Source organism: Rhineura floridana, chromosome 2, assembly GCF_030035675.1.
Source record: "Rhineura floridana isolate rRhiFlo1 chromosome 2, rRhiFlo1.hap2, whole genome shotgun sequence".
NCBI classification, from domain to species: Eukaryota; Metazoa; Chordata; class Lepidosauria; order Squamata; family Rhineuridae; genus Rhineura; species Rhineura floridana.
Window position 1 is genome coordinate 59569512 of NC_084481.1, and position 25351 is coordinate 59594862.

Genomic DNA, 25351 nt, shown 5'->3' on the forward strand with positions numbered 1-25351 from the left:
CTGGGAATCCCAAGTGGGGAGAGTGTTATTGCACTCAGGTCCTGTTTGCGGACCGCTGATAGGCATCTGGTTGCCTTCTGTGAGAACAGAATGCTTAACTAGATGGGCCTTTGGCCTGATGCAGCAGGGCTCTTCTTCTGTTCTTAAGCCAGTGTAGCCTTTTTCTTTCTTCCACCAAAGTGAATAGCTACTATTAATTTCTATGGAAGAAAGAAGCCATGTGTAATCATGTGTAACCAGGTCTCCATTCTTAGATATCCAGGGGAATAGGGAAGGAGCTATACATGTACATTTCATCCTACCCAGGGATCCTTGCAATCTGGGAGCCTCATTCTCCGTTTCCCCACGCCCTGAGCCCATTCTACTCATAGGAAACTGAATAGAAAAATGTCTTGTTGAGTTTCATCATTCTGCTGTCCTTTTTTCCTAATTAAAAAATTACAGTAATCACTTTTCTGTATGCTCATTTTCACCTAGATCCAATACAAAAAAGATGCCAAATCCAAGCTCCATTACACTAGTGTGGCAGATCGTCCTGATATTAAGAAAGCCACCCAAGTCTCTCATTTAGTCAGTGAAGTAAGTATATATCAGTGTAACAGTTCAGTAATTTGTGATATTATAGTAACACACATGTAAATAGTTTAAAGATTACTGTCATTTCAGCATGTAGAAGCCAAAGTGTGTCTTTATCAAATTTCATTGATTTATTTTAGATTGAATACAAAGCCAAAGGTCGTGGAGAAGCTGGTATGGGAGTCAGCATGCTTGGACGCCCAGATATTGAACTTGCTAAGCAGGTGTCCAAACTTACAAGCCAGGTATGAACAACTGGTTTCCATAATTTGCAACAATATGGCAATACATTTTTCATAATGTCTTGGATGTAGTATTGATTTCTAAGGTAACTTTATAGTGAATCATTGTAGATCAGGGACAGCTAAACTTTAATGGCCCAAAAGGCCACATTAATCTTTTTCCATCCTTCCAGGAGCCACATGCTAGCAGTGGCTGTGGCCACCCCACATTCTCACATGCACACACATATACAGGATAGGCACATAGCCCCTGTACAGATCAGCTGAGGGGAGTTATTGTGACCTCTCTGCTCATCAAATTATTAGTCTGATGAGTGAGGAGGGAAAATATGGCATCCCTATCAGGGTGCTGGACCTCCTTCCCCAAGTGCTATGCCGACTTTAACTTTTTTCTCATTTTACAGCTGTCACAAAAATTGGTGGGGTCTTGGGAGTCAAAAATTGGCTTGGGGTCCTGGATCAAGCCCTTGATTGGGAGTTAGCCACCTCTGTTCTAGATCACATCAAAAAAGGTTGGAAATGATAGATTGTTATGATATGATTTTGACGGCCTATTTTTCTAGTACATTAATACTACATTCTGTGCATTGTGTTCCTGGGTAGATGAGCTTCCCATTCAGCTCATCGAAGGGACAATTTGCGCATTCCATTGTAGTGAGTGGGACAGAAGGTCCTTGTGCACTCAGAGTCCCCATTCCCACAAAGTAGCACTGCATTTGGAAAGCAATCTGGATTCATGTTTCCACTGGTGGGTTTCTCTCTTGGTGAGGTTTTTATTACTAAACTCTTATTTCACCTTCAAAACAAATTATTTCTGTTTAACTACGTAACCAAAATAAGCATAAAAGGTGCTTTTATGCTTATTTTGGTTACGTAGCACAGTTATAAATACAATAGACTCCCACTGCAAGGGTTCAGATAATTTTTATTAGATCCACTCTGTTAGCTGCCTTAGGGACGTACATGGGGTTTGTCTTATAATGCTTATGTCAGGGTGAGGGGCATTTTCAGGGAGAATCAGTAGCTAAATGGACAGGGGTACTTAATCCTTACTTTATTTATTTATTTAATTTATCTCTCACCTTCTTCCCAAAGGAGCCCAGTGCAGCAAACACATCAACAAAACAATTTAACAAAAAAAAATTCTAAAAAGTTTAAAACGTTCTAAAAAACAGTTACAGTTAAAACTTTATTTCATCCAATGATCTCCAGATTGCCTGAACAGTTTCCTTCAGCCATCTAATGTCTGGATAAAGAAGAAACATTTCAAATTCCTCCTAAAAGTCAATAGTGACAGAGACAGATGCACCTCACTCATGAAGCAATCCACAAATGGGGAGCCACCACTGAAAAGGCCCTGTCATTGGCCAACACCACTAGGAAGCTCCAGTGCAAACACCCCTCATAGCTGAATTTTTATTATTTTCTTAGCTGGTCTCAGAGACTGGAGGAAAAATTACTGCAGGTAGCAACAGCCTAGTGGGAGGGACATTTGCAGGGGAAGATCAGCAGGCACAGGAAAGGTTAAGCACCACTCACCTACTGATTCTCCCTGCAAATTCTCCTCCTGCTCCTGCAGACGTGTTTGGAAATTATATGTTTGCTGGTATATAATTTGTAGCTCCATCCTTCACAACCTTTCCATAGGCATTTATAGTTTCCTCTGTCAAACAGTTCCATCCGTCTAGAGTTCCATTCCATATGTTACCAATTCAGGACATTTATAGGGGGTTACCACTCTCACTCAACAGGTCTTGGAAGGCCCTTGGGCAAGAAACCCTGTATGGTTGTCCTTCCCTCTACCTCCTCACTCCCATTATCACCAGTTGGTGCTGCTCTTCTTCCTAATCATTACAATCTCCTGCTCCCTCATCAGGCAGAGTACCAGTGAGCAAGCAGGCAGTGACATCTATTGCTTCTCCTTCACATCACCACTATTGTCTGAGCCAGAGCAAACAATGAGCAAACAAGCAGTTTGAAGTGGTGAAGAGGAGGCGGTTCAGGGGTATAAGCTCTCAGCAAAAAACCAACCATGCTGACTTTTGACGCTTCCCCTGAACTTCTACTTACCTTTCTTTAGTATTTAACCATAAAAATTTCAGAAGTTGACATTTCTTCTGTATTAATAACGTGTGGGGAACATGGGATTCTCCAGATGTTTGCTGGACTACAGTTGCAATTATCTCTGACTACTGTCAATGCTGTAGTCCAGCTGATGGTAGCTGGAATCCAACAACATCTGGAAGGTACCAGGTTCTCCATATGTAATATAAATCAATGGTCTGATACAGTGTTCTTGTTCATTTTCCTCTCATACATGGGGACTACAGATAAAGATGTTTGTTCTGCAACTTCTAGAAATGTGAGAAATCTTTTGAAAATTGCTCTTCACTGGAAGGCAAAGTTGTTTTTGTTACTGTCTTCTTTACAGTTGTCTTCATTATCTTATCAATTTTATCTGGCAGCCATTTGAATGTTTGTGTGTTGTATATTTCTATGGTGCAGGCAGCAGCACAGAAATTTCCACTCATGTTATTTTTAAGTCATACTTTAAATAATGTGTTCCTTTGTTACATTTTAGTGCTAGCATATGCCTCTTTGTGCTCTGCCTAACTTTGTCCTCATTTGCTGCATTTCTGACATATGCTGTTTTTCCACGAGACTCCCCACCCCTGCCCTGCCGCGCCCTGCCCCGATGAAGAGATGAATGCCACCTGCTCTACTAAGCTCAGAGTCTTGCTCTTGTCCCTTTGGAGGTTTGCCATTCTAATCTTGCTATCTTGCTACGCTTTGTAGGTAGAATACTTCAAAGGACACTTGAGGGGCCATGGTGCCGCATCGTACGATACACCCATGATGAGACACGTTAAGAAAGCTAATGTCCTAAGTAGTCATGTAAGATGGATTTTAAGCGACTCTCCTCTGCAGCTACCAATTCTGAGTCTCTTGCTAGATTTCATATACTTGGCACATGAAACCAAGCCTGAGTGGTCAACGGGAGGCACAGCTGCTATTTTTTTTAAAAAATAAATAAATTATCAAAGCCTTGTGAATATTTGAGACCTCCCCTTTCTTCCTTATGGAATGTTCTGTTTGGAAATTTCTTCAGCAGTGAATTTGATTAAAATCTAACTTTGAGCCTCAAGGAAAGACTTTAGGTAACTAAAACCTACTCATGGGAGTGGGGTATTTTACCAAACATCCCTTTATATTATACAGCCATGAGAGTGGCTGTATACTATAGCCAGCATGGATTTTTCACATTCTGCAATGTTAAATTGAAAATACCCCCCTTGCCATTCTGATGCTTCCCATAAGCTCATTTCAAAACAAAACAAAATGTATAGTCCTGAACTCAGAAATGCTGAACAACCCTCTAAATTTTCATTGTGACATACAAAACAGTCAGAGAGAATAGAGAGTTCAAAGTCTAAAAAGAAAGAAAACAAAACCCAAAGCCCTTTTGGACTCTTTTCTCTGAGAGTTCTCATAATCTGTTGAAATTCATTAAAAGTGAGCCATGTTCACAGAGGACCTGTAATCCTATTACTGACCTTGCCCCATACTCTGACCTTCTTCTTCTGAAGTTTAAAAGTTAAAAAAATGCCTGGCTGATTTTTAATTAATTTAATAAATTTTGCATTGAACTGAATGATAGTGTCAGGCATGCTCAGTAAGATCCAAGTGTCAGTGTTCTAAAAGCCAGACTCACAGCTGCTTGGCTTGGATAATCTGGGGGCCATACCCAGACCAGAGTTTGATTTCACTTGAGACAGTCATGGCTTCCCCCAAAGAATCCTGAGTATAGTTTGTGAAGGGTGCAGAGAGGAGACTCCTATTGCCCTAACAGAGCTCCAATGGCCAGACTGATTTAACAGTCAGCCAATCTGATTGAAGGTCTGTGAGGGGAACAGAGTGTCTCCTAGCAACTCTGATCACCCTTCACTAACTACACTTTCCAGGATTCTTTGAGAGAAGCCATGACTGTCCAAAATGAAATAAAGGCCTGGTGTGGATGTGGCCAGGGACAGCTTTGGTTTAAATTTGGGTGGGAGGCTACATGGGCCTGCTGTAGAATAAAAGGGTGGGGGAAACGCTGAAAAGCAATGATACTGTTCACAATGTTTTCCTTTTGGAAAGGAAAGGGGCTTCCCCTCTGCCTAGTGCCCCCCCATCTCCTCCCCTCCCTCTCCTCCTCCCCTCCCTGCCCCTCTCCCTGGTCAGTGGACTACAACCTGGGAGACCAGGGTTCGAATCCCCACACAGTCATGAAGCTCACTGGGTCACTTTGGGCCAGTCACTGCCTCTCAGCCTCAGAGGAAGGCAATGGTAAAACTACCTCTGGATACTGTTTACCATAAAAACCCTATTCATAGGGTCGCCGTAAGTCAGGATTGACTTGAAGGCAGTCCATTTCCATTTTCAAACATGATTGGACAGAAATAAATCCCATTGAACTCAAAAAGTATGCAAATGATCAAACCCACCCTCCATTCTCCTTCCTATCACCTCCCTCTTGCTCCTTCCCTCTCCGTTCATTTGCCCCTCCCTCCCCATCCCTATCCCCTTCCAATTCCCTCCTTCTCCTCCTCCTGCAGTTTAAGAACGTACCTATAGCCCACAGATATTTCTATCAAACTTTAAAAAGCAGGGAAATTGCGTAACTATAGTGAATGCACCAGGGGAGCAGGAGACTTGACCTCCTCTCTGAGATATTGAACTGACCTACAACGTTGTCAAAATGCAAACACCATTTGGGTTGGTCTTTCACAGTCCAATCCACTTGCTGTGTAGCTTGGAAGAATTTGGTAACGTGCCTCTGAGCATATGGTGAGTGGTGGCAACACCTGCAATCAGCCCAAATAATAGAAAGAAGGCATGTGCTGTGCTGATCTTGTTTTAGCAGGGAGGAAGCGACATTATTAAGACAGTTGATATAGTTCAGATGGTCACTTTAAATATGTCTGATTTACTTTGCAATTGTAGTGAAGTTTCCTATAGGAAATCATTTTCTTTTGTTTCTATTTCTGTGAATATGTGAGGTGCAGCAACACTTTGAAAAATTTACACTAAAAAAACTCCAGAAATAATTGTGGAATACTGGCACTGACTATTCTGCAGAATAGTCTCCAGTGGACATCAGGAGTGTCTCAGTTTGCAGTGGGAGGTGAAATATATTCTAGCAAACTTCTAGTTGTGTTCTATGTTTTTAATTGATCATACCCACCTTTCCTTAAGTGGAGTAGTTTAAGCATAGCAGGCTGAAAAAATACATCTTGGGTAGGCCAAACATAGCAGGCTGAAAACATGCGTCATCTTTTTTCCAACAGCTAGAGTCATTGCTGAAGTAGCAACATATTGTAATCACTATATTTTTACATCAAACTGCAGGTTCAGATTCAACTGTTAATGCACCCAACATAGAAATAGAACATAACCTCCAGTTTGAAATACAAAAAGTTGTCTTCACCCTCATATGACATTGACTAATAAAAAGACTTTGAAATTAATAAAAATAAATTTGACATAGATTTTAGGATGAATGATGAGGGAAATAAAATTTTCTAGATTATTTTCTCTGTAGAAATATTAGTAGCACAGGAAAGAAGCAAAGTAAGAAGAACACCAACAAACATACAAAAATATAATTCCCCATTTTTGGAGATGGCACCACTCACCATATGCTCAGAGGCACATGTTATCAAATTCTTCCAAGCTACACAGAAAGTGGATTGGACTGTGAAAGACCAACCCAAATTGTGTTTGCAGTTTGACAAATTTGTAGGACGGTACAATATCTCAGAGAGGAGGTCAGGTCTCCTGCTCCCCTGCGGCATTCACTATAGCTGTCCAATTTCCCTGCTTTTTTTAGTTTGATAGAAATGTCTGTTGGCTATAGGTACATTCTTAAATTGCAAGGTTTTTTGCCTATTAGTGAATAACATTGGTGGCAATTAGGAATAAAGTATAGCAACATAGTAAGACCACATCTATCTAGCTCAGTATTGTCTACACTGACTGGCAGCAGCTCTCCTGAATTTCAAACAGGGTTCTCTCCTACCTGGACATGCAAGGGATTGAACCTGGGACCTTCTGCCTGCAAAACAGATGCTCTTCCACTGAAGTATGGTCCTTCCTGCAAGATTTTGGGCACATTTGAGGGTGCACAGTCATGGAGTATGTTGGCCAGACCTAATGGACCACATTGTTGCCCTGCAGAAGAAGAGCAGTAACAGGGAGCAAGCTATTGTACAGAGAAGCTTGTTCACCTTTACTGACCTCCTCACTAAAAAAACACTTCTAGGTTCCCAAGAAACCCTAGGGTTTCTTACAGCAGAATAAGCTTGCTCACACATTACACTGAACCGGGGTACAAACGGTATAGCTCAACTATTGTGTACACAGGTGCATGATCTATCCATTTGTTGAATGTTACCTGTGAAAAACTGTACAAGTGAACAGCTCAATTATTTGTATACACAGGTAAGATTCTACACTTGTTGAATATAACTTGTAAACACTCCTATTAATAGCTTCAAATTTAAGGAAAAGGCTTCTGATGAATTGCCCTTAAACAAATCCCAAGTCTCTGGCAAATAAATACTAAGTGCTGTTATTTGAGGGCAGACATTTTCAGGTTGTTCTTCCCCACTCACTTTCAAATGGTTTAGAAAGGAAACACTATATTTGCCTCAAGTCTCTGTAAGTTATAGACACAAGTTGTATAAGGAAGAAAGGGTTATTTTCCCCAGTTCTCTTTGTGATTAGTGCATGCAACAACTGCACGTCAGAAAAATCATCCCTCTATGCGTGTGAGAAACATCAGTAATTTGCAGTGAAAATTGACAGAACATCATAAATTTTGTAAGAACAGGCTCTTCAAGTAATTATGTTTTTCATCTTAAAGTCCCAATTTTTGTGAAGATTTGGTATCATTTGATTCTTGGACTACATTCTATGGGTAACATTATGTTCTTGAACCAAACCAATAGTATTTTGGGAGCAGACATTAATGTATCTCATATCATTATGGTATATGTTTTATGTTTTTTATCATATTTTATTTTAGGTATTCAACATCTCAATAATTGCAGTTTCTTATACCGTTGATATGCCATCTATGTTGTCACTGTCGTTGTTACTCTCTGTGTTGTACCTTATGGTTTTCTTGTTGATTTTTGTTTTAATTTTGCAACACATCTTCCCGCCTGCCCCCGTGTCATTCATATTCATTACAAAATAATATTGTTTCACAATTAAAGGATCCCAGTGGAAATCACAAATATTAATGAGATACCTGCATCTAAATCCATTGGCTCCTTGCATGTGCAGGCTGCCCAATATACACTCAGAGCTCCTTCACCTGTATAGTATTTCCCTTTCATTTCAGTGGAGTACATCTCTTTGTGGTGAGTTCCCTTTGTTGAAGTCAATGGGAAAATACATATATGTTTTTGCACATCTGAGGCCTAGTGGAACATCTACAGTGCCTAGGATTGCACATGTAGTAAGAACATCCTTATGTGACACACTTGAGATGCAAATCTTTTTAAAATGAAAGCACACAGACATTTAGATTTACATAAGCCTTCATTATTTTAATTTAGAATAATATAATGGAGGCTAGGTATTGTCAACTTGAAAGCTTGCAATCAACCAACAAGATGGTCTCATATTAATTCATCTGGCAGAATACAATTTGGGAAAATTCTGATTGTAAAAGAAATCTCAGTTAGACTGTAAACTAATTGGTCAGTCTTTGGCATGCTACAGTTACTCAACTTTAATCCTCCATCAGTTATATGATGTTTCTTGGCCTATTATAAGAAACCGAGAAAGTGAGTGAAGCTTAAGTGAGCACTTAAGGGAAAATACTGTTGGTGATTTCTGATGCTGTGTGAGTGCAAGAAGCAGATCTCCTGCTTGTGCAAGATGCCTCTTCCCAATCTCTCCACTTCCCCTGCAGTCCCCACCCCACGTTGCAGGAGAGGCTTTAATGAGTACTGGCAGCTGGAGTGGGAAGGAGCAATGTGTGTGTCTATGTGGGGAGGGCAGCCCCTTGCACAAATGCTCTTGCACTCAAGCATCATTACATACACATCCTGTTTGAACAGTAAGTGTCATCATTCTCATATAAATGTGTGTCATCCTACTCCAGGAGCAGCCAATATGGTACCTTACATATGTTGTTGGACTGCAACTCCCATCACCCCCAGCCAGCATGGCCAATGATGATGGATGGTGAAAGTTGTGCTCCAGCAACCTCTGAAGGACACCCATTGGCTACCCCCTGCCCTACTCTATTTCTCTAGTGGTTCAGAGACCAACTCAGCTACAGTGTGTTCAGTTACTACCCTGAGAACTATCCTACCAGCCCAGTGGGATTTTTTTCCTCCTTGTTTTTTCCCCACCTAACAGCAGCCTCCACACCAGATGACAAAAGTCTTTTGAAGCCTATGCAATGTCATAACATAAGAAAGTAGTTTGTGCCTTGTGGGGCCACTATTCATTTAAGAAATCAGACACAAAGTGTCTCTTTGGATTGTGGTGGCCATAACATGTTGTTTTTCATCATGTGTATGTCATTGTGGGAACAGTCTTGTCCTTCTTAAGAGCATCAGTGCCCAGAGTGTTCTGGTTTTCTTTTTTAAAAAATAAATGTAAACGTCATGATACTTGACTGTCAATTGATGATGGCTACCAGCATCTTTTGTGAACCCAAGTCCAAAAGATGCGACTATCCAGCATGAAGGATACAGGATTGTGTGGATAAAAACATGCCAACATGTTTTAGACATCCAAAATCATGGAATGCAATTTAAATTTGCACTGTGGCATCTTCCAATTTTCTAATGTTAAACTTTTTTTTTGCAGTCATGTGCTTTGCTCTCTTGCATGACCTATTCCTTTCATCAGTTATGTCAATCAGCTCTTACCGGGGGGGGGTGGAATTCGGTGAAATCCATGTAAAATTAAACCTATTCAATTCTCATTGATTTCAATGTGAGAGAGTTAAAATATGCTTTAAACTATCATTTGAAATCATTTGGACATGAAAGTGCTTAATTTTCATTAGCTCATGCCATGATTTGTGTGACTGCTATTTCCCCCCCAGTAAATGACTAATATCTTACCTCTTCTTTTATGACGTTATTTGATAACACTGGTGATGAAACTTTTAAGTCTAATTCTATACACTTTGCATACTATTGGTGGAAAGAAATAGCTGCTGCAGCAGCAGTAGTAACAGATTTGGCAGTAGTTTCCAGTGGCTTGTTCTTCAACTGAAAAAGCAGCTTTTATAGTGAATACGGTCATTCTCCCATTAGAATGAAAGTAATCAGGTGGCATTTGCTTACTTCCATTATCAGTACATGGTTCTCTGCAGAAACTTTTCCAGGAAGAACTAGACTGTTTGTTTGTTTGTTTATTTATTTATTTATTTATTGTACTTATATACCGCCCCATAGCCGAAGCTCTCTGGGCGGTTTACAGTAACTAAAAACATTAAAACAAATATACAAATTTAAAACACATCTTTTAAAAACAATTGAAAACACAATTTAAAAATTTAAAACAATTTAATTTAGTTAGAGGACACAGGAAAATCATTTTAAACAGAACATTTTAATTCTAGAACTGAGAGAGTAGAGTGCCCAGTCGAACCTTTATTTTTTATCATTGACATTTCTTTTTGTTGAAATCACAACCTTTTTGCTATTTCTTTTAAAGCCAATAATTGTAGTTATCTGTTACATCAAATACTACTGTCTCTTGAATTAGGCAGTGTACTGGTAGAACATTGAGCTTCAGTGTGGGAGATTCAGGTTTAAGACCATGTTGAGCTGTGAAGCTCACTGGATGGAGTCCTGGGCAAACTACAGTCTCAGCCAAACCTACCTTAGTCTGAGCTTAAATGTTGCTATAAACCCCTTGGAGAGAGAGCAGGAAACAAATATTTAGAAAGTCCATGCAGATGTTTCTATTGACCTGTGTTGTGGGAATGCCCATTTTAGGACACACACAAAATGCATAAGGCAACCATAATTTAGCTCTTGTGTCTCTTGATAGCAATGTTTTGTTATACTTTCCCAGGCTTTCTCAAATTCTTATCAATGGATTTTTCAAATGTGGAGCTGAAACATGACTGCATGAAAGAGGCAACATATCATCATTACTGCATTAAGTGACTTATCTTGGCCTTTATAATGATATCTTCTGTTTCAAAGAGATCTTATCCCTTGCATTGTTTTACCTGTCTGCTTGCAATCAGGATCAGTTTTGATAACCTGAATGTGGTCTCTTTCTCCCTTGGCACCAGACAAGCTAAAATTCAAGACTAGTTTTAACACTGTTCTCTTGGTATTAGGTGAAATACAAAGAAAAATTTGACAAGGAGAAAGGAATTAAGCCACAATATGACCTGAAGGAGAGCAAGATCTACAAGACCTTAAAGGATGCTCATAACATTGCTAGTGAGGTATGTCTGCCTCTTTAGTCCAGGGGTTGCCAGTCTTTTTGGGGTTTGTGGGTACATTTGGGAATTTAAAAAACTGATGTGAGCACCATCACATAATGGCTGCCATGGGACCATGGCTAGTTACGAAATGGCTACTGTGGGGGCCTGGCCAGTCACAAAGGACAAGTAACTTGTCTATCAGACTGAGTTTAAGGCACGGCTCTGAGCCACTGAATGCAAAACCACATCTCTGGCCCCACAGTTTTCTGTTTCAAACCGAAAACCCATTTCCAAGAAGGCAAACTGGTGAGGCAAAATTGCCCAAGGAACTAAATATGAGGCATAGCCAGGGTCTGAGCTCCAGAACACAAAATCACTCATTTGAATCCAGTAATATTTGCAAACAAACATCCAGCAGGCATAAATTAATTTCCCCAAATTACCTCTAACTAAATGCATTCTTCCCCTCTCCTCTGTTTGTCTCTTTTTCACACCCACATGCCCTCCATCCATTTACAAGCAAGCCCCCCAATTGATCCAACAGCCATGCCCCTTCCTTCCCCTTCTTTGCATGGCCCCATCCACTTCATTTTCTGTTGCCCATAGGTCTCCCCTTTCCTGCCCTCCCCCCATAGCCCCATCTACTTTCTTTTCACCGCCCAGGCCCCATTGATATAATTTGCTGCGCCCTCATAGATTTCCTTTATCCTGCTCTCATTTCACCCTCTTAAGGCCCCATCCCTCTTGTTTTCTGCCCTCCTCATGGTTTCCCCTCTCCTGCCCTGCCTCTCATTGCCCCATCTGCTCTCTTTTTGCCCTCTTGCCAAAGCCCCATCTACCCCATTTTCTCTCCTCTCCCTGCCATCCACATTTGCTGCCTTTCCTCCTTTGATCCATGCACACACAGACCCAGCTCAGCCACTACCAGCTCTTCTCTCTCCCCTCCAACTTTTCTAAAGGCTGCTGTCCAGTGGAAGTGGGTGTGTGCAGCAAAAGCCTAGCACTTAACTGCCAGCGGACAAGGAGCAGCATGCAGAGACCATTTCAATCCAATATTAGTAATGATAATTTGGTGTGGAAGGGATAGGCTGGCAGGTGCCATGGCAGCCTTCTGGAGCCACAGTGGTGGTGATGGGGACCTCATTGGCAACCCCACCATTGGCCTTTCAGCATATTGTTAGCTGCCCCCCACTCCTGTTCCCTGAGTTTTGTTTCCTTTGGAAGGATGCTACTGGAGACTTACAGGGTTTTGTAAAATCGGAGTGTGCTTGCAAACATAGGTGGAGGCAAGCAGCTTAAACACTCCAACAACAAATCTACTTTCAGAGAGAGCCCAAAGAAACAAACAAAGAACTTGTTGGCCCTTGCCTCTCTCTGTGTCTTACTCAAAACCAGCCAAAATGCTTCTGTGGCTTTCCACACCTTGCCCTAGCTTGCCCCTTTCCCCTGAGCAGAAGGGGAGATAATGATGGGTCATCTTCTTTAGCTGTCTCCTAGTCCCAACCTTCATAGGCCATTTGCCTGAATTTCCCTAACTGAACATGTGCCCAGTGGCAACCTTGCTACTAACTGTTAAAGGAGCATTTGCAGTCATTCTGATCTCTTTAAACCTCTCTTGTCGACCCTTTTCTCCAGACTTGCAACATTTTCATACAAAGTTTGACTTCTGATGCAAAGCTCCTGGTTTTCTTTTCATAATGTGTTATATTTCTAAGCATTGTTTAAATTCTCCTTTATTGTGGCTGTTTGATCTCTGCCCCATCCTTCACTACAGGTTAAATATAAGGCAGACCTGAAGAAGCTTCACAAGCCAGTGACGGACATGTCTGAATCCTTGTCGATGCATCATGTCTTGAACACAAGCCACCTTGCCAGTTCTGTAAGCCTTTTAGCTAAACCCAGATCTATTCTTTTTAACATTCCATCCATCTGCCTTTCTGAGATAATCTCTGCTAACAATTTCTGTAACAGCTTTCCTCCTTGACTGTTCCTAGGAAATCACTTGGTAGTGATCTGTCTTCTCTCTTGCCTAATAAACATCTCCCATGTAGACTAGCAACATTAATACCTCTAGTCTCTCAGGTATTTTCTGTTAGCTATAGAACTGCTAATGTTGCAAAACCTCTAACCAAATTTTAATGGCTTTTTTACCATTTTTAACTACATTTTTGATTAACAAGAATGCCATTTGTCTTGATTTCACTTCTTTTGTACTTACTACTATTTCAAAATATTTCTTCTTTTCACTTTTAAACCCTTTTCAAAATTGATTCTGCTTTTGCTAAAGTTTATCATCCTGCAGAATGATGGATATGATAACGAGAAGTTCTCCATTGTCTAATTTTAATTGTATCATATATTCTCTGTGCTTTTGTTCTTCCTTCTTTTTTTTAATTGCTTGCACAATTGTGTAATTGCAAGGCACATTTAGGTGTCAGAAGTGCTTCAGTATTAGTTTGTCCATTTTTCCCTTTTCTTTTCTTTTCTTTTATACATTTCTTCTTTTTAAAAAACCTGTGCTTTTGATTTCTTGTCTTACTATTGAAATGTTTGGATTAGCTGGAGCTAGAAAACTGATCTATTTATTTATTTATTTATTTATTTATTATTATTATTATTATTATTATTATTATTATTATTATTATTATTATTATTATTATTATTATTATTGAGATGGTTTCCGATGCCTTTCCCTTCAGTACCAGTACAAGAAGAAATATGAGAAGAGTAAAGGACACTACCATGTGATTCCAGATAACCTTGAACAGCTCCATCTAAAGGAGGCCTCAGAACTTCAGAGCATAGTAAGTCAGATAAGCATTTCACACTTTTTGTTTCTCATTCAGAACCCATCACTCCTTATCAGAGTTACTCTAGAACATTTGAGTGATATAGAATGGTCAGTTTGACAAGAAGACGGGAAAACGTAGTATTTTTTTTAAAGTAGCTATTTCCAAGGTAAACTTCTTAGATCAAAAATGTACTTTGGGTACATTTACAGTACAAATGTGAAAGGTTTTCCCAAAGGAACTCTGGGAATTGTAGTTTACTAAAGATGCTCAGAATTCTCAAATTTAAAGCTTCCAGCTCTCTCACAGAATCATCTGGAAGAAAAGAAGCCATGAATTTTAAATAATAATTTAAAGCCAATTTAAAGAGATGTCGCTTTTGCACACTTCTTCTATATGAGTATAGCTGCTTATAATCCAGTAAAAACCTGTTCTAACTAATTTTTCCATGATTCAGAATCCAAATTTGCCTCAAATCTAGTTCTGCAATGTGTCAGGACCTACCTGTTGACATTTTCTCCAGTTGTCTGCTGTTTTCTGACTAAACAAAACACATGTACATTAGCTTTCAGACAATTCTCTGAATTCTGCTTCATATATTATCAGGATTCTGTGTGGATCCATGTAGTTGGTGCTTCATATATTATGGCTACAAGATGAAGCCATAACAGATGGAGCCAAGAAGTAGGCAGCAACCATGTTGCCACGGTAACATAGAAACCAGCCTTGACAGTGCTTGTTTGTGATGGTACAGAGCACCATCACCTTTTTTTGCTGCCTATGTCAGCCATTTTATGCTGGCAGTTATGGCACTTTTATCAAGATACAAGTATTGCTACCTCATTTTTTTACCAAAAAAAAAAAAGCACTGGGCCTTGAATCTGGCATCTGGTAGTAAGGTTTCATTGCTTCTTGTCCCTCCTGTGTGGGATGCAGTAGACTGCATTTGGCATCTAACAAGCCACTGAGCCATGCAGATTTCATGACTTGTTTTATGAAACTGAGCATGATGGTCTCTGGGGGGGGGACCTATTTCCCTCCCCTGTCCCGGGACTATTCCTGTACTATGCATTTCTTTATTATATACAATAATGCAGTGGGGATAACATTAGTTTCCCTCTTGCCAGGTGAAGTACAAAGAAAAATATGAAAAGGAAAGAGGGAAGCCAATGCTGGATTTTGAAACGCCAACATACCTCACTGCTAAGGAGTCTCAGCAAATGCAAAGCGAGGTAAGGTGCTTTACGGCAGAAAGCAGCTTGGTTTTATATTGGAAAATGTAGACATACTAACACTGTATCATGCTTGCATTACTTCCACTCAGATTCAAATGGTTAGAGGCAGAGATGCCTTCTGATATAACTGAAAGAATCATACCTCTGTTTGCCCTATAGCAACCTTGACCAAACTGGTGCCCTGCTCTCCAGATGTTTGGGGCTACAACTCCCACCAGACCCAGCCAGGATGGCCAAGGGTCAGGGATGATTGAAGTTGTAATCCAAAACAACAACTGGTGCTGTACACTGTGTCTTAGTACAAATTGATTCATGGTTGCCAAATAAGAGGTTTAGGAGTGAGGCTGCAAATTCTAACCTATTCCTTTATTTTGCATATGTGGGATTAGAATAATATGGAAGAGTTAGTTTAGGAAAGTACTTGCAGTTTTTCACTTTTCCCAGCCTCCGAGAAGACTTGACATAAAAGTAGCAGGATATACCTTATAATAAATACCTTCCCTGACACCATTCAAACCTTGCTTGTCCCCAGTGCTGCAGTTACCATTTTTCCATTGACCTGTCATTCTATTTCTTCATTCAGTTACTATGTAACCTGTTTGAAGTTGTGATGTTGTTCTGTCCCAGTGTGAAATTTATACAAGGTGAACTACACATGTATAAGGTGCTTGGTTACAATGTTTGGATGATTCTAGCAATTGTTTCTGTTCCTCTTCAGGTTTTATTGCACAACCATTCCAAAGTCTGTCAGCCAATCTTTTAGGCAAGTGTGCCAGAGGGCAAGCTCAAAATATGAGATGAAGACACTCTATTGCACAGTTGGGCCTTTAGGTATCCTCCGGTGCCTTATTGTGTGTTTGCTTCCAGTCTCCAAAGTGGGTAGTAATGCAGCACTATAGAGCCAGGCAGGAATGCAGACTCAATTCCCTGCCATAGCCAGGCCCATGAGCTTGCTTCTTTGCAGGAGTGCCACAGATCCTCGCTGTCTTTGCCACTTGTGGCCACGGACACTATGCTGCTGGTGTTGGCTATTCTTGATTTAGAACAATCTCCCATTACCTGGGCGCAGGCGTCCTGGAGGCAGGAGCGTTTGAGCTCTGAATTCCAGTGTGCACTTAAGGGTCCTCTCACATTTCTCTAAAGAAAAGAAAGACCAGTAATTGGAGAAAGCAATCCATCTACCTTTTCCCATTATCTGAAGCATTGCTTCACATCCTTTCTTTTGTCTTTTGAATTTTTTTCAAATGGTACTTTCTCAAAGTCACCTCTGTGTATCATTTCCTAATACAGTTAGCATCCTAACTGTGATAGAAAGGATACCAAACTCATGTTGCTTCTTGCAATGGTAAATCAGAGTTTATCTTAACTAATGTAGGTATAGAGCATCTAACTAAATTAATGGTGAATTAATATTTATTATCAAGGGCCTGCCCATGTCTTGGGACCCCTGGATATATGTCCACTTCCATGCCACTCACTCTTTCAGTTTCACACCCACCCACACACCTGTATTCCCATCCTTTTATCTGAGCAGGGTTAGTTATGCCACTGTTATGCTTCAGTACTGAAAATCCTTGTTATACAGCATTCTTCCTGCCCTTGATATTGATTTATTATTTTATGCCTTCACACAGTGATTTCATAGTTTGAGCGAGGTGTTGAAATTGTTCTGTCCAAGAGTGAAACTTATAGGGTGAAACATACTTGTACAAGGTACTTGGTAATAACATTATAATGTCTGGGTGATTCTATCAATTGTTTTTATTACACCGCCGTTCAAAACATCATTGGCCATTTGATCACAATTTACGGGAGAGGAGAAAGGAAACATGGCACTGGGATGCATATCTTTTTGTTTTGTGGCTGCTGTTGCTATCAGGTACATAAAGTGGCTACTTGTAATAGAAGACCATGGACAAATATTGAATGGCGCAACACCACCAAACTTGACACAAGGGTAGACTGGATCTGAAACTACTTTCAAATTATAGCGTCACTGTACAATAACTAAAAACTATTCTTTTTGGAATAGTATATATTCTAAATATATTCTGTATATTTTTCACAGATGCAAAATACTATTTTTCCTTCTTTTCTTCTTCCAACTTTTATTAGAAAGAATACAAAAAAGACTTTGAAGAGTCTATGAAAGGCAGGAACCTTACTGGCCTGGAGATCACACCATCTTTATTGCATGTCAGATATGCCACCAAAATAGCAAGCGAGGTAGCAGCTACTCTGTTTTATTTTATGAACAATCCAACTAGTTTCACTAACTGTCAACACAAAAGCAGTCCCTTCACTGCTATCCTTACTTGGCTTAAACATTTATCTTAAGTGCATGGTTTCATTTGTGTTTGTGGCTTTTTCTAGTCTTTGTGTATGTGGGGTAAATTACTAATTATTAATTGTATTAGCAGCATTAATGTTTTCCTGTTGGTGAGCCAACATGATTGTTCTACTATATGTGTTCTTTATTAAGATTGTTGTGTCAAGCTGTGTGTCTTTCTAGAAGGTAAATCCTTGAATACGGTAACTATTTGTTACTTTAATCTGAAGGCTAATTGCTGACTTTTTTGTTCATTTTTTTGTCTTGAAGCTCTCTCTCTCTCTTTCTCTCATTGGTTTCTTCTGTTTTCTCCCCCCCCCCGTCCTTCCCTCTAGAAAGAATACAGGAGAGATTTGGAAGAAGGTGTTAGAGGTAAAGGTCTGACCACTCTGGAAGACACCCCAGACTTACTCAGAGCAAAGAATGCTACTTGTATCTTGAATGAGGTGAGGCACATCACTGGCCTGCCAGTGTGGGAGCCACTGCACCATGACTCTCTTCTTCTGCACTGGATTAATGTCAAAAGCCTCAGATATGTGGAAGGAATGCATGATGTATATCCATCCATTGTGGCTCCCAAAACTAGGACAATATTGACATGATAATCGGCTGTAGTACAGCAACTCTCCCAGGCTGCTTAGGTAATGTCAGAACAGGGCCTTCACAGGAAGAAGTCTCAGGTGATCTACATTTTAGGCAAAACTAACTTGAAAGAGTAGTTACAGACATAGGCTTCAGCAATTCCTGAAGCATGCAGAGAAAAGCTGTTGGTTATATTTCTGAAAGAGGCAGATCCCATTTATTTTCCCAGGTAAATTATCATCCTATAATGTGATTATGATGACTGTGAGAAGCTCAATCATGCAGTTGCAATGATAATTACTTTAAGCTATTGTTTCCAGCTTCACCGAGAGGACAAATTTAAATGTTTCAGCTCCCACATAGAAGTTACTTTTCCAAAGAAGTTACTCCTCCTGTGACGATGACACCCCACATTATGAACATATGATTAAAAAAGCTTCTTATCCTACACATGTAACTTCTTCATGCTGGCACCAGTGGCAGGTTGCACATTGGCAGAGAAACACAGCAGAGGTTTAGGCTGAGATAAGTAAAATGCTTTTAAACAATCTTCCCACTACATAATCCCACCCTGGGTAAGTCCTTTTCTGCAGCCTGGGGGGGGGGCTGTAAATCATTTAATTGGCCCTTACTAGACTAAATTTAAAAAGCTGAGTTCCTCAGGTTTTAGAAACTGGTTTAGAGAAAACAGATTAGAACATGTAAAACTATACTTTTAAGGTGAATAATAATGTGATATCCATATAAATTGTGATGAAGGAATTTAAAAAATAAATAAAATTTTAATCTTATTGATATATAAAATACTGCTTTTAAATAGAAACTGTTTTATAGGGAGTGATAAGCATGCAACATTTAATAGAAGTTACAGCTTAATTAATTTGTTCAATTATTCAATTACTATATTTCTCTTTTTAATTTTGTATGGATTCAGGAGGGACAAGCCATTGTGCAAAAGCCTTCTTTAAATTAACTAGTGGTTTCTTACAATTGTCTTTAACCATATCATCCAAATTCTCAAAATCCATATGAAGTATTCAATATATTATGTCTACCAGGGTTTATGATTCGTCTTTCACATCCTTGTCATTGTTGATGCTTAGCTCTTCTGATTTCCACAAACTGAATTTGTATTTTGAGGCTAGGCTAAAATGTTGTATCAGCTAGGTAATTTCCCTGTTATATTTTGTTAGATCTAAAACAGTTCATTATGATTTGGTGTCAACTCTAATACCAGAGATAGTTTCATTTTCCCTTGATGTGATTGCAAAGGGTTCTACTGCCATAGGTAGCTTAACACAAAATTATCTGAAAAGACTTGTGTTTGTATCATTACTTACCAGCCTTTAGATTATCTGCTAAGAGTAAATGCTTCTTTAAGTGCATACATTTTTCTCCAGTAGAGCACACTTTTTGCATGTGTGGGCAGGAGGCTGAGCCACATCAAGATCACCCTTGGTGAATAGAGTGTCACTTTTGAAAAGCCTGCCCCATTGTGATTGTCTCATCTGTATCACTCTTTTTTAACCACAGAAAGAATACAAGAAAGATCTAGAGTTAGAAATCAAAGGAAAAGGCTTGACATCCAATGCAACAGAAACACCCGATTATATGAGAGCAAAGAATGCTACAGACATTGCTAGCCAGGTCAGTGAGTACAGCCAGACATTAATAACACTTGGAGTAATTTTAAAGGAAAACCTCTCACTAGCTTTTCTAACAGGAAATCAAGAGGAAGCTGTATTAGTAAATGTACTTATTTTAGATATCTGCTGCAACCTTTTCACCAACAGATTAAATATAAGCTATCTGCAGAAATGGAAAAAGCAAACTATACCACTGTTGTTGACACTCCAGATATCATCCATGCCCACCATGTGAAGAACTTCTCAAGTCAGGTAATAATGGTATTTGTTTTCAACTAATTTTGCCAGATTTGTTTTAAGGACAGAGGGGCGTTATTTGAAAAGGGTAGTCACAAAAAATCACATTCATAGGAAATAATTAGAACAACTTACTGAAGGAAAGCAGATCTGAGTTTGGTCAGTGCCTAAATGGAGACTGGCATATAAACATAATAAATAAGTAAAAGCATTGGATTGGGTCCAAATGTTCACTCAGGATAGTTACATTGGAGCCAGTGGAAGGGGTGTGTGATTTTTGCTGTGTACCTCTTTGCTCCCTGAAGATCTGATGTGAAGGGCTGAGGGAGTTTCTGCTTGGTCTTGTTCCTTTCCATAAACGAAAGGACCTGCAGAACATATTGCCGTGATGTTCCATATATTTCAACATTTTGCTGTTACTTTCATGGAGAACTCTTAATTTTTGCAACTGATAAATTAGGGCAATATTTATCTTGTAAATGAAATGCTATCCTAGAAATTGGAGGCAATTGCTTGGTCTTTAGTGCCTTGTCCAGTGATGTAGAGCTGTCTCTAATGCCTACAGAAACTGCCTCATTCTTCCATCCCATCAGAGTTCCTTCCTTCCTGTTATTTTCCTCCTTATTTTTCCTGGTTTTTAAAGAGTGGTTTCCCCCTCCTTCAATGTTGTTTCAGAACAAATGGGGAGAGGCAAAATTTTATTTGATACAAATAAACTGATGGGCTTTATTATCTCCCCCATTTCCTGTCTGTATGGCGTAGGGAAAAGAAGTTATTCCCCCAGCTGTCTGAGAACAAATTGGAAGGCTACCACACACATACACATATTATGTGTGTGTGTCTGTATGAACATCAGAATCTAATTATTTTCACTTGCTTTCCAGAACAGGAGCTGTACTAGTCTGTTATATTAAAAATATATCCTCTATATACTTATTCAAAGTAGCCCTATCAACACCAGTGGGACTTACTTCTGAGTATATCTGGATAGGACTGGGAATTCTAATTTGAGGTAGCCATTGTGAAGATTGAAGCAAAGGAGTATTTATTCTTGATTGGTTAATCCAAGAACACATTTGCTTCTGGCTCTGACCATCAATGGCTTTGGATCTGCCAGCATTTGGCTCCTGACAGATTACCCCCAAAGGAATGTGGCCCCTCCACAGAACAAAAGATTGGTATACCACTGATCTAGAGTGTTTGCAAGTAGGGAAGAGTAATGCTTATAACATCTCATCTCAGAAGGTGAAATATTATAATTCTCTGCCTCTTTATGTTTTTTCTAATAAATGTTCTCCAACCCATCTCACTAACCTTTCTCACATTATACAAAGGCCAATCAGGCTTTGTAGCCAAGGGTACACTCAACAGGAAACGGCAGCCAATCACCCTTCCTAACAAGTCCACCTGTTAGATACTTGTGCCTGCAAACATGATTGTCATTTTCATACTTTGAATGTTTACAGTTAAAACTAGTGAACTGGATAGCTATTTTCTGCAGCTATCAGAAGGGCCCAGAAAAATTTAAAAAAGAACATCCGTACAATTACATTCAAACATTTTTGATATTTTTCCTTCAGCTCAGGTCAATTAATATAATGAGCTGTAGAAATAATTATCAGTGTGCCAGCTTGCTCCCCATTGGCGAGTGCTTCTTTCATATGATTTCCATTTCACACAAATCTCAACCCCAGAATCACTGGATATACAAGAAACATGCTTTTGTGTGAATTGTCTCTTGGACACTCAGCAGATATATATAACTTTTCTGTAATATACTTTTTAACCACAACAGTAAATCTTTCTCTCTCTTTTCACCCTAAATAACAGAAAAAGTATAAAGAGGATGCAGAGAGAACCATGTCATACTATGTGCCTGTTCTAGAAACCCCAGAAATACAGAGAGTCCGGGAGAACCAAAAGAACTTCAGCATGGTGGGTAGCTGTATTAATGTACTTTAACATGGCAATAGACCAGGGTGAAAGGCAGAGGGCAGCTAATTTGCCGGCTATATATAGGGACCAGAAATGACAGAGGGATCAGAGGTACCCAGTCCTCTTTTCTCTGCTGGGTAACCCTTCCTCAGCTGGTCAAATTTTCCCTTCCCTGAGATTTCCATGATGATTGACCCCATGCTACTATTAAGCTTTTTCATTAATGTGAAGAGGGATTACTCAGAATCGTGAGACAGGGAGGGTTTTAAACCTTCCTTTCTCTGCAACCCTCTTGTGCTTCTCGGCTGATTGCGGAACAGATGAGAATGGTGAAAAGTGAGGTAGTCTGCAAAAAAGGTGAATCTTTATCTGGAGCCCCTCTCTTCTTCCTATTGTTCCGTTGATCAGTGAGAGGGTATTTTGTAGACCATGTAAGATTAGGCAGTGGGCCAGAAGCCAACTGGGTGGTGCAGGTTGTACACTTTTGAACAAGAGATGTGGGGAGATGTGAGGCATGTTTCTTGGAGACTATGCATACTGACCAGAGAACGTCCATATTGCATGCAGAATGTACAAAATGCAGTCCCCAAGGCCTGTTGAATATTATGCATAATGGTGAGAGAATGTACACAATTCAGGTGATATATGCACATTTCCCAAGGCTATGTATATTGACCAGGAAATGTGCACAATTCCCTATTCAAAGAAGGATTGCGTGCACATTCTCCATGAGGCCTGGTGAACGTGTACAATGGCCAGTTATTACGCACATTAACTACTCAACTTACATTCCCCTTAACGTAGACACACAAGCATAAATTGTGTGTGTGTGTATTGCTCCACAGTGAATCTACAAGCACAAATAAACTTCCTGTCTGGAAGCAATGATACTAATAATGGGATGACGCACTGATTTACATTTCTGTTGCAGATGTGCTCTTCCCCTGCATTGAACTGTTCTGGATAATTAGCTTTCGTAACACATGGGGAGGTTTTATATATCTTTTATCCTCCTTAAGTCAGCAACGTCAGAGGTAGCATTGGTCAAGTGTAGTCATGGAGCCTGTGGCCCTGCAGATGTTTTTGTACTGTGGCTCCTACCATTCTTGACCCTTAGTCATGCTGGCTAGGACTGATTGAAGTTGGAGTCCAGCAACACCTGCAAGGCCATAGGGCCTTGTGTAAGCTGGCACATTCCTCTTGCTACTGCTGTGGAGATTGTACCTGTGTGTGTAACTTTGATGAGAAGGATGGTTTCATTGAAAGTACACTCCTTATAACAGTTTCAGCACTGACCTTGGTTTTGAGGACCAGGCTTTACAGTGCAAACGTGAGAATGGAATGGTTGGGATGCAGGGCAGGTTGAGGGCATGATGGTGAGGATACAGAGTATGTGCAGATTATAGTATAAGTACCCAAGGTCACATGTGCTGCAAATCTGCACCAGCCAACAGAAACATGAATGGGTAGATGTGAGCCCTAATCCCAATTTGGGGAAGGGCCGTAGTTCAGTGGTAGAGCATCTGCCTTGCATGCAGAAAGTCCCAAGTTCAATCTCTGGTATCTCTAGGCAGGGCTGGGAGAGACTCCTGCCTGAAACTCTGGATAGCCACTGCCACTCAGTGTGGACAATAATGAACTAGATGGACTTATGGTCTGACCTGGTATAAGGCAGCTTCCTGTGTTCCTATGTCCCTACTTTAGCGTTCACACAGAGCCCCTGTCCCACTATACATGGGATCCTCCATTTTCTAGAATGCTTGGGGGATGCCACTTTGTCACTGGAGATTCTGTCCTACTATTAGGACCGAAATAATAGGTCTCCAGAATTCCTGTGTTTGCAAAGAACAGCTGAATTGAGATGATGACTTTTGAGATACCCAGTGGCCCATGTGGGGTTTTTAAAGGATATGTATTTCATAATCACCGATTGATATGTCTTTTTAAAAAAAATAATAATCAAAGAATAAACAAGCAAGGGTGAATTCTTCTGCGAGGGCAAAACACTAAAAATATATGTTCTCCTAACAGCTTAAGTACCAGCATGATCTACAGGACAGCAAAGGAAAAATCACAGTTGTAAATGAAACACCAGAAATACTAAGAGTTAAAGAAAACCAGAAGAACTTCAGCACGGTAACCTTATTTTACACCACAATGAGAATAAATATTTTTGTTGTTTTAATTTTGCAGATGCTTCCACACACAAGAATTTTCCTTGAAATTACTGGTGCTTCTTGTGAACCATGCATATGTCAGCTTTCATGTAGAATCAGGATCTTCCACATTTACACTAATGTTATCTTCATTAGATTGAGCTTTTTGTTGTCCTTACACTCTCCTTCTTTCAACCACTTTATCATTGCAAGGTAGCTTGTATGCCACACATCTGACAATAGTATTAAGAAATGTCTGTCCTTGTTTTGTAATGTAGCTATGCAGGCTGTAAGCTTGTAGTTGTTTTGGACTTGTCTTCCTTTAGCAGCAAATACATGTGTGCCCTGCTTTGTTCTTAGTTAGCAATTTAATCATGATGATCTCCAAAAGATGCTAAATATTGTGATTATGTGATGCATTTATTGATGATGATTACTGATGGATGTCTGATCAAACAGTGGGAAGTCCTAAGATGTATTTCTAAGTTAAAATTAGTGCTATTGCAATTTAATGTAAATAAGCAAAGTGAGCCATGAAAGCATATTTGGAGGGGGGACCCCTTTTCCACAGCTCCGCAATATTGTGAAAATAGGGAGGGATGAACCTGCCAATTTTTACTTCTCTCAGTTTCTCATTTTTCCAATCTGAATTAAATTCAGTTCACCATCAGTTTGCATTTTTTTAAAAAAACTTCACCAAAAATCATTTTGATGTGTATTTCTCCTAATCCAAACTTTTTTCTGTGCAATCTTGCCTAATGCACATATTTTTTGCAAATATCTTTCTCTAATATAATGCATTTTCACTAAAATGTGTATCTTATGAATACTTTCCCATAATATACATGTTTTGTACACATAGTTTTGGTTGGAGATGTGTGAATTTTGAAGGAAAGCTATGTTTTGGTTCATGTATTGTTTCAGGAAGTGCAGATTAGGTGGGTTTACATTATAATGCAAACTGAACCTAATTTCTCTGCCATCCCTTCCTGAAAAGCTACTACTGAAGATCACAAGATGCTCCAGAGTGTCATTTGACCCAGCATGAGGAAATTGTGTACTTTCCTTGCTCAAGTGTTCTTGGGATCCTGGCCACAACTTTTGGCTAATACTCTTGTTTGGACGAAGATATATTGCTTCTAGCAAGTTTTGTCTCCTTTTTTCT

The 25351-nt window shown here is 39.7% G+C and overlaps 1 protein-coding gene across 15 annotated transcripts in view; it reads left to right on the forward strand.

Moving 5' to 3' along the window:
* NEB (nebulin) overlaps positions 1-25351 on the forward strand; it is a 293643-nt gene that overhangs the window by 247530 nt on the left and 20762 nt on the right. For all 15 annotated transcript variants that reach the window (XM_061608784.1, XM_061608789.1, XM_061608791.1 and 12 more), the window contains 12 exons: positions 478-579; positions 717-821; positions 11188-11298; positions 13052-13156; positions 13977-14081; positions 15194-15298; positions 17417-17527; positions 17966-18076; positions 19746-19859; positions 20006-20110; positions 21926-22030; positions 24062-24166. In XM_061608784.1, coding sequence (XP_061464768.1) covers positions 478-579; positions 717-821; positions 11188-11298; positions 13052-13156; positions 13977-14081; positions 15194-15298; positions 17417-17527; positions 17966-18076; positions 19746-19859; positions 20006-20110; positions 21926-22030; positions 24062-24166 — 1284 coding nt within the window. The remainder of the gene's footprint in view (positions 1-477; positions 580-716; positions 822-11187; positions 11299-13051; positions 13157-13976; positions 14082-15193; positions 15299-17416; positions 17528-17965; positions 18077-19745; positions 19860-20005; positions 20111-21925; positions 22031-24061; positions 24167-25351) is intronic.